Source organism: Oryctolagus cuniculus, chromosome 1 (genome assembly GCF_051225735.1).
Source record: "Oryctolagus cuniculus isolate XC-2025 breed Fujian yellow rabbit chromosome 1, ASM5122573v1, whole genome shotgun sequence".
In the NCBI taxonomy this organism is placed as follows: Eukaryota; Metazoa; Chordata; class Mammalia; order Lagomorpha; family Leporidae; genus Oryctolagus; species Oryctolagus cuniculus.
The window spans coordinates 32,952,528-32,961,830 of NC_142867.1; the positions used below are offsets into that span (position 1 = coordinate 32,952,528).

The following is a 9,303-nucleotide window of genomic DNA, read 5'->3' on the forward strand; positions in this document are numbered from 1 at the left end:
ACTGTCGCAGTCTGGAAGAGGCCAAGGAGTCACAACTCAAAGCAATGTCATATCCCGAATAGGATCCTAGAATAGAAAGAGGAAGGGGCAAAAACCAAAGAGATCTGAGTATAGACTTCAGTTAATAACCATGTATCAATACTGGTTCATATGCTGACAAATGGACTGCACTAACATAATGAGAACTGTAGGGCACATGAGAACTTCATGTGCTAACCTCATGACTTCATGTAAACAGAATCTATTCTAAAATTTTTAGTTTCAAAAGTAAAAAAGAACGGGAGATATCTTTCTTCTTCTTGCCCTGAACTCAGTTTATCCTTTACCTACTCCTACCACCTGGATGGTGATGTCACCCCATGAAAGAAATTCAAAGACCACTAGCAGATGAAGACAAGATGTGACACACACTAGACAATTTAACTTTTCTTTTTTATTTTATTTTTTTGACAGGCAGAGTGGACAGTGAGAGAAAAACAGAGAGAAAGGTCTTCCTTTACCGTTGGTTCACCCCGCAATGGGTGCTGCGGCTGGCGCACCACGCTGATCTGAAGCCAGGAGCCAGGTGTTTCTCCTGGTCTCCCATGCGGGTGCAGGGTCCAAGCATTTGGGCCATCCTCCACTGCACTCCCGGGCCACAGCAGAGAGCTGGCCTGGAAGAGGGGTAACCGGGACAGAATCGGCGCCCCGACCGGGACTAGAACTCAGTGTGCCGGCGCCGCAGGCAGAGGATTAGCCTATTGAGCCGCGGCGCCGGCCGACAATTTAACTTTTCATCAGAAAACAAATCTATAAATCCTGTACTCTTTAGGATTAAGAAATATTTTCTCAGAGGAGGTTTTAAAACATTATTCACGGGAATTCAAAACAAAGGAAAAGGACTGTATTATGGGCAGTAACTGAAACCTCATGAAAATAAATATAAAGGTAATTGTGTTTGGGGTGTTAAAACTGGGCAGCGTCGGGGCCAGCGCTGCAGCGCAGTGGGTTAAAGCCCTGGTCTGCAGCACTGGCATCCCTTATGGGCACCAGTTCAAGTCCTGGCTGCTCCACTTCCAATCCAGCTCTCTGCTATGTCCTGGTAGAAGATGGCCTGGATGCTTGGGCCCCTGCACCCATGTGGGAGACCTGGAAAAAGCTGCAGGCTCCTGGCTTCGGATCAGCTCAGCTCTGGTCGTTGCAGCCATTTGGGGAGTGAACCAGCGGATGGAAGACACCTCCCTCTCTCCACCCCCCTCCCCGGCTCTACCTCTCTATGTAACTCTTCAAATAAGTAAAATAAATCTTAAAAAAAAAAAAAAAAAAAAACCAAAAAAACTGGGCAGCAGTTACTTCCTCTGCTTCCAATGCCAACATTGCAACACTTTTACTGCATGTTGGTTTTGGTAGTTCAAAGTTTATTTTCTTCCTGTTTGGCTTTACAGACATGGCGAAGCCGAGATTGCCTCTGAAGAGATGGCTGCTGGCAGGTGAAATACATAAATCTACTCACAAGAACCATTTTAAAATATTAAGATAATGATCAACCAAAGCCAGCATTGGCCCCTGCAGTAGTCCATACAGATTAATGAGACAGCATACGGGAAGCACTTTGAGCTCTCTGGAAAAGTGACACCAGGCAAATTCAAAGAATTAGGTTACAGTATAAAAGGATAACAGGATAACACACTGCTTTCTTGTCCAAAGACAAGTGTCTTCAAAGGATTGGCTAAAGGTTGCCATCTTGACCGTATTTCTTCATCAAAAGCACGTCTCGTGTCATGGTAACCCCTTTAAAGTATGGAAGAATTACTAAGCAGTGGTGAAAGAGAAGCGCAAAGCTGTTTGCCAGAGCACACAGAACAAGAATGGCAAGGAACCAAGAACCGTTGGCTGCCATCGCTCTGTTCACTAGGACTGTCACAGGCAAACTAACGGTGGAAGAGGGTTTACCAAACGCCAACAGGTAGGGCCAGCTGCACCACGCCAAACAAGCGAGCACACACACTGGGCCCCTCTGCCCACTGCACCTGGCGTAAAGTCCACAGCGGTCTCCTCCTCATTCAAATCCGATAACTAGCACTCCAAGTCTCCTGAGAGGCATCTTCTTAATTTTTAAAAACACATTCCTGTATCCCTTCTCAGAACTTGTTCACAAACGCCCAAAGCCCCAAATTGGTATTTCAGCTGACCGAGGAGACAAACGGCCAGGTTTTCATCAGGTGAAATTTGGGAATTTTCTGCTTTCAGGAAGAGAGAGCCGGAAGACTTCTCAGAACTGCTTTCCATAGCATTTGGCTTTCAACATTCCCAAATGTTTCAGTATTTCTCTTCTCTTCACAATAGCAATCAAGGCAATGGCCTCAAAAGTGCTTCCCGGAGTCTTATACATGGAAGCAGAAGACAGTCAGTATTATGATCTTAGAAAAGTACAAATGAAAATTGCCTCTCTGTCCCAACTTATCATTAGCATTTTGAAAATTAAAAGGAACAATAATTAGTAAGTTAGACACAAGAGTGGGGCGGAGAGATGCACCCATTTGACCTGGAGGAAGGAATCACTGTTTTACTGGTTGGTGTTTTATAGGCTTTTGTCCCGCCCCACTGCAGCTCCAGAAAGAGGACAATGTTGTAACTCATCCAAAGGGCAAAAAAAAAAAAAGCCCAGAGTTATCTGGGCATCTTAACAGCCATCTGAGTCCCCTATTTAGTGAGTTGTAGATACGCTAGGATCAGCATTTTAGAACCGTCTGAACATTTGAAGAGGCCAAGATCCCAAACGAACTGCCCCCCAAAGGTATGATTAGCCAGTAGTGATATTCACCAACTTCTCTCCTGATGTCATTTAACTATTAAAAAAAAAAAAAAAAAAGCCAGAAACTTCTCCTGGCCGAAATCTGCTTATTCAGTCAATGAACATCTTTCGGCCAAGTCCCTGCCAAGGGTAACTCACGGAACAGAAACCTCTCTCCCAGCAGGAGTCCCGAACAAAGCGAAGAGGCACTCGGCCACGAGCCACGCTGCGCGGGCAAGGTGTGCGGCCGGGCCGAGAACCATGCACGCTCCAGGTATCCTCGCGCTGTCAGCGGTCCCCGCGCGCAGCCGGAGCCCGGCACGCAGCGGGCGCACGGCCCACCGCGCGGCCACCTTCCAGTCTGGGTGGCTTCGGGAAAAGCTGGGCTGCGCGGGCGGCAGGGGCCGCAGCCCGAGGGGAACGCGGTCCGAGTGGCCGCAGCGGGGCCAGGCTCGCCGAGCCGACCGTTCCGGGCGGCGGCCACCGAACGCCCCCCACCCGGCCCGCCCCCCACGAGGACCACAGCGCGCGCCCCCAGCCCGCCCCGCGCCGCCCCGGGAGAGAGTCCTTGATACCCACCTGGAGGCCTCTGCGCGGGGCTGTGGCCAGCCGAGAAGTCCAGCGCGGCCGCCTTCTCCCGGACTGTGGCCATGGCCCTCGCTGCCCCGACGCCAAGTCCGCCCACCAGGGCCACAAGCGAACTGCGCGCGCCCGCGCCTCCGCCGCCTGTTAACTGGCAAGGGGCGGGGCTCTCTGCAGGCCCCGCCCCGCCGCCGGTCACGTGCTCCCGGGCACCTCGCAGCCTGCAGCCCCTGCCCCTCTGAATACCTCAGGCAGGTCACGACCGGAACCCAGAGCAGGTGAAAGGTATTTTACTGGGCAGGGCCCTGACATCCGCCCAGACAGCCACGCAGCCGGCGACTCAGCCCCGCTGGGTTCAAACCGCCTCCCTGGACCCAGGCAAGCTACTCAGCCCTGTGTGCCTCTGTGTCCTCACCTGTGAGGCGGGGAGCAGAATTGGAACCCGCTAGGAGGTGTGTGTGTGTGTGTGTGTGTGTGTGTGTATCTGTGTGTGTGAAGATGTTTTTACAATTTTTATTTACTTTCGTTTTATTTGAAAGGCAGAGAGAGAGAGACAGAGATTTTCCAGTGATTCATTCCCCAAGTGCCCACAACAGCTGGTGCTGGGCCAAGCAGAAGGAAGCCAGGCTCAGCATCTCCCACGTGGGTGGCATCTGCTGCTTCCCAGGATGTACGTGAGCAAGAATCTGGACCTAAGTGGAGCCAGGACCTGGACCCAGAACTCCAGTATGGGAAGCAGTCGTACCAAGGGTTGGCAAAAAACACACGAAGTCTTTTTTTTTTTTTCTTTCTGTGTGTTGGTTGGTTTTTAATGAGGGATTACCTTAAGCATTTAGTAAATTGTACTTTGGAATGTAGATCCTTCAAATTATGTCATGGTAATAAATACTGCAAGGTTTTCTTTTTTTATATATAATTTTTAAAAGATTTTTATTTATTTATTAGAGACAGTGAGAGGGAGAAACAGAGAGAAAGGCCTTTCTTCTGTTGGTTCACTCTGCAAATGGCCGCAAGGACCGGAGCTGCACTGATCTGAAGCCAGGAGCCAGGAGCTTCTTCTGGGTCTCCCACGTGGGTGCAGGGGCCCAAGGACTTGAACCATCTTCTGCTGCTTTCCCAGGCCACAGCAGAGAGCTGGATTGGAAGAGGAGCAGCCTGCGGTGGATTAACCCACATGGGATGCCGGCGCAGCAGGTGGTGGATTAACCCACTGCAACTAGGCGCCAATACTGCAAGGTTTTCATGCATCCTTCTCTGTAAAGAACAAATAAATCCTTATCTGGCCAGAAGAGCAAAGCCTAGAGGTTACGACCAAAGACCAGGGGGCTGTGTGCACAGGGCCTCTGCACTGCCTCGGAAGTAACTCTGAGGCTGGTGGGTAGAGACCTGGCTTGGGGGTGGGGGGGAGTTGGTGCAGAGGGGGAGGGCTGTTAATTGGGAGCATCCTGGTTTCTTGGGAAGTTGAGACAGGAAATGCAGGGGTACATCTGAAACCGAGAGCTCTCTAAGAGACCAGTAATACCATTGCAAAATACTTGGCCATTTTTTGTAAGTTTGGGAATTTTGCAATCATTTTCAACCTTCGGTACATATAATAAATGTCTTCTTAGGAGGATGCTGTGTGAGCTGTGTATAAATTAGAATGATGTTTAAGTGGGAGTTCATTCCTTAGCTTATTGGACAAAGCTCCTATGTGTGGTTTCAGAAAATACAAACTAAGAAGCCATGGCCCTAAGAACCTGGGTTTAGTGGGTGCCATGTGGGGGGACAGTTGCTGCTCCGGAGTTAGGAATTTTTATGTGTTTTCTCCCCCTGGTGGTAGGAAAACCCAACATCAAATTTGTTCAAGAAATTTCCTTTCTTTTTCTCAGCTGGCTACTACTCAGAGAGATAAGCTGTAACTTAGGACTCATTCCAGGCAACCAGTACAGCACACCAGTTCCCTTAACTCTCCCCATGCTGCATAGCTGAATGCACACCCAGATCTACCCTCCCTACTTGGGAGGGTGAAAAAGCTGATCCTCTTTCAGTCAAAAAAATCTTCACAAATGCTAACACGTGGTCTTCTGAGAAAGGGAGGTGGCCTGAGTGATCACGTAGGTACTTTATATAGTTTTTCCAAGGATTTTTCAATAGTTCATGCAATATTTGTCTACTTCATCTGGAATGCTGGAACTCTCTTTCCTACCGGTCTGCATTCCATACACCCCGGAGGCGTAACCCACTTCCTACTCTTGGACTGATTTTTCCACACCATGTTTCCTGATACATTCTTTCTCTGACCACTTGTGGTGCTTATCCAGTGCATCACTGTTCAGTCCCAGGTCACACTGATATTCTACACACACATAATCAATTACCTAACAAAACTGGATTTTTTCCCCCAGCATCTGTGCACTATTGGGCATATAGTAGATACTTTGATTGTCCTCATCAAAATACAGAGTGTTATTTTATTTATTTGAGGCAGAGATGCAGATCTATCCACTGATGCATTCCCCAATGGCCACAACAGCAAGGGCTGGGCCAGGCCAGGAGCCTGGAACTCAGTGTGGGTCTCCCACATGGGTGGCAGGGGCTCAAGTACTTGAACTGTCTTCCACTGCTTTCCCAGGTGTAGTACCAGGGAGCTGGGTCAGAAGCGGAGCAGCCAGAATTTCAGCCAGCACTCTGATATGGGATGCCAGCATCCCAGATGGCTGTTTAACCAGCTGTGGCACAATGCCAGCACCAAAATGGAGGGTTTTTTTTTTAAAGCATCATTTAAAAAAAAGTGTTTATTTATTTGAAAACAGAGTAACTGAAAGGGAGGGAAAAACAGAGAGAGATCTTCCATCTTCTATCTCCTCAAATGGTCACAATGGCCAAACTGAAGCCAGGAGCCAGGAGCTTCCTCTGGGTCTCCAATGTGGGTGCAGGAACCCACACTTGGGCCATCCTCTGTTGCTTTCCCAGAAGCATTATCAGGGAGCTGGATCTGAAAGTGTAACAGCCAGGACTTGAACCGGCTCCCATAATGGGGTGCCAGCATCACAGTCAGCCTTACCCACCCAACCACAATGCTGGCCCCAACTTCATACTTTTTAAAAAAAATTTTATTTATTTACTTCAGAGGTAGCATACAGACAGAGAGGGAGAGACAGAGAGAAAGGTTTTCCATCTGCTGGTTCATTCCTCAAATGGCTGCCATAGCTAGAGCTGGGCTGATCTGAAGCCAGGAGCCAGGAGCTTCCTTCGGGTCTCCCATATGGGTGCAGGGGCCCAAGCACTTTCCCAGGTGCCTTAGCAGGAAGTTGGATCAGAAGAGGAGCAGCTGGGACTAGAACCAGTGCCTATATGGAATGCCGGTACTGCAGGCTTAGCCTACTATGCCACAGCGCTGGTCTCCAACTTCATACTTTTTAATTTTTAAAAATTCTAATGTTTAGAATAATCTGATAAAAATTTTCTAAATTTCTAAAAATAATCCTCTCATAACGTATATCACAGGCAAGTTATAAACGAAAGCAAATTTCTTTCATCCCTTCCTAATTTATCCAGCTGCATAGCCTTCTGTGTACCTTTCTTCCTTTGTCCTTGCCCCCTACCCCCTTCTGTACTATTTAACTATTGGCAGCAAGAACCCAGGTTGTATTTTTTGCACTTTTTTTTTCACTTATTGTGTGCTTTAAAATCACTCTTATTGATAATTTCTCAAACAAGTTTGTCAAGTCTTTATTATGGTTATGTTACCAGAGAATGGCAGGGTTCTTGTCTTCGAACAAGAAAGAATTCAGGCATGAGACAGAGAGTAGTGGAAAGTAAAATAGCAAGGTTTATTAGGGCAGGGACATCCATAAGAATGGATGGGCATCTCTCCAGACAGAACCTGAGAGAGAGTGCCCAGTTGCTGGACTGGGGGAAGAGTGAGGTTACATGGTTGAGTGGAGAATACACCTGACCAGGCCAGGTGGATGGCTCAGCAGAGAGGCAGAGGGCTGAGCTCGCAGTCCAGTTGAGGCGTGGGGGTGGGGTGGGGGGGTGTTAAGGAGATGGGTCTTTGTCTTCACACATCTCCTCCTGAAACAAAGGACTTTATGGATGTAAATATTAAGAAGCTCCTATCTGAGTTTTCCCCTGAAGGTATCAGATAGGAGGAAGCCTAGCTGGCACAGTCCTTGGTGTAGAGGAAGGATGAACAAGACCCCCTGGGGAATCAGGATCCGGAGCAGGGTATTTGAAATGCAGATACTGGGCTGCATCTGGAAGATTGTGGAAGATTGTCAGGCAGAAGGAGTGGGGACCCCCACCTGGCAGGTTATCAGGTAGAAGGGGGCAGGGCAGGATGCAAATACTGGGCTGCCCCTGAAACGTTTATCGGGATGACTCTGAGATGCAGATGCAAATGCTGGACATAGAGGTCTTCTCTTTAGGCCTTTGTCACAGACACATAAGCTCATATCTGACTTCTTACCTAACAGAGTATGGGAAAAACTTGTCTGATTTCCAACTGGTATAAACCAGTCAATAGGAAACAGAAAGTTTATGATTCACTAGTCAGTTGTGAGATAATCCTAAACCCACATAGAAAACCGCCCCACAACACTTCCAGCCTCTCTGGCAATATAAGATAGTGATGGGCAAGAAAATCTTTTGTAGTTTATTTTTAACTTTGTTATTTTTAAAAAGATTTATTTATTTATTTGAAAGGCAGAGTTACAGAGAGGCAGAGAGAGAGAGAGAGAGAGAGAGAGAGAGAGAGAGTCTTCCCTCTGCTGGTTCATTCCCCAAATGGCCACAAAGGGTGAGGCTGAGCCAATCCAAAGCCAGGAGCCAGGAGCTTCTTCTGGGTCTGCCACATGGGTACAGGCACACAAGGACTTGGGCCATCTTCCACTGCTTTCCTAGGCCATAGCAGAGGGCTGGATTGGAAGTGGGCAGCCAGGACTTGAATTGGCACCCATATGGGATGCCAGCTCTGCAGGCAGCGGCTTTACCTGCTATGCCACAGCGCCGGCCCCTTAACCAGGGTCTTAACCACTAAGCCAAATGCTTGCTCCAAGGCTGACTCCTCCAAATGATGATTTTCTTTTGTTTTGTTTTTTAAATTTTTAAGCTATTTATTCAGTGAGAGAAATGTGCAGGAAAGTGAGGGCTTTATTTAGGGAAGAAAGAGAGGTCTAGAAGCTAAGCTGGGTCCATACCAGGCAGAGAGCAGGAGTGAGGCATGTGGAACAAGCGTATGTTTATGAGCAGCAGCAAAGCAAAGACAGAGAGCAGGCCACAAGCCATGTGGAGCAAGCATGCAGGCCAGAAAGGAGAGAGCGGGCGGCTGAAAAGCCACACAATTATGGGGCAACAAGGGAAGGGCCCACCTTGTTCCATGCCTTTTATTTACTCCCAGAGTGGGAGTAGTTACACAGTCTGATTGGCAGGTGGGCATACAGGTGGGGCCATGGACATGAGATCACACAGGAGGTGTGGTCTTCCAGCTCACAAACCTAATCTATTTGATCCTATCTGCTTACCTGTATCATTCCCCCCTCAGAGCCTCCAGACCTTCATCTTAAGGGATGCTGAAGGGTGTAGTATCACCATATCTTCTATAGCTGCTTCCTGCTCACTAGGGGCATAGCACAGGCCCTGCCTGTACTGGGTCTGGAAGTCTCCGCCTATCTCATGTAATGAATTTGCTTTATGAGCTGGAGAATTTTTGGTCACCACCAATGGCTGTGTGCCCTGCATGGTCAGTTATTCTCAGAAGTTTTTGAGTTCTGAAACATACAAGATTGCTAATTAGCATAAGCAAAATTGGAACAAAATCAATTGCAAGTGCCCCTTAAGATGGAAAGAATATATCTTACAGACTCCCAGATAGTGGGTGGTGATAGGCTACCCTTTTGTAGATTATAAACTCATTTAGCTTGAGCAGAGAGAATCATAATAGATGAACCCATTTAGGAGTTTTT

At 48.0% G+C, this 9,303-nt stretch overlaps 1 protein-coding gene and 2 long non-coding RNA genes across 8 annotated transcripts in view; 2 read left to right on the forward strand and 1 right to left on the reverse strand.

Annotated features, from left to right (window-relative positions):
* LOC149128346 (uncharacterized) overlaps window positions 1-3,318 on the forward strand; it is a 27,900-nt gene extending 24,582 nt beyond the window's left edge. The window contains exon 3 of the long non-coding RNA XR_016230466.1: window positions 1,425-3,318. This is a non-coding gene — a long non-coding RNA (uncharacterized LOC149128346). The remainder of the gene's footprint in view (window positions 1-1,424) is intronic.
* DEPDC7 (DEP domain containing 7) overlaps window positions 1-3,565 on the reverse strand; it is a 21,272-nt gene extending 17,707 nt beyond the window's left edge. Inside the window, exon 1 of the mRNA XM_051825607.3 lies at window positions 3,353-3,565. Within this exon, the coding sequence (XP_051681567.2) occupies window positions 3,353-3,425 (73 nt within the window). The 5' untranslated portion in view covers window positions 3,426-3,565. The remainder of the gene's footprint in view (window positions 1-3,352) is intronic.
* On the forward strand, window positions 3,538-4,968 carry LOC149128347 (uncharacterized). Of its 6 annotated transcripts, none has more exons than XR_016230449.1 (3): window positions 3,538-3,640; window positions 3,895-4,105; window positions 4,301-4,968. It is a non-coding gene; the product is annotated as an uncharacterized LOC149128347 (long non-coding RNA). The 6 variants fall into 6 exon arrangements; XR_016230435.1 differs by lacking the exon at window positions 3,538-3,640 and adding an exon at window positions 3,671-3,807; XR_016230436.1 differs by lacking the exon at window positions 3,538-3,640 and adding an exon at window positions 3,671-3,807 and having other exon boundaries at window positions 3,895-4,081.
* Window positions 4,969-9,303: the final 4,335 nt, after the last annotated feature.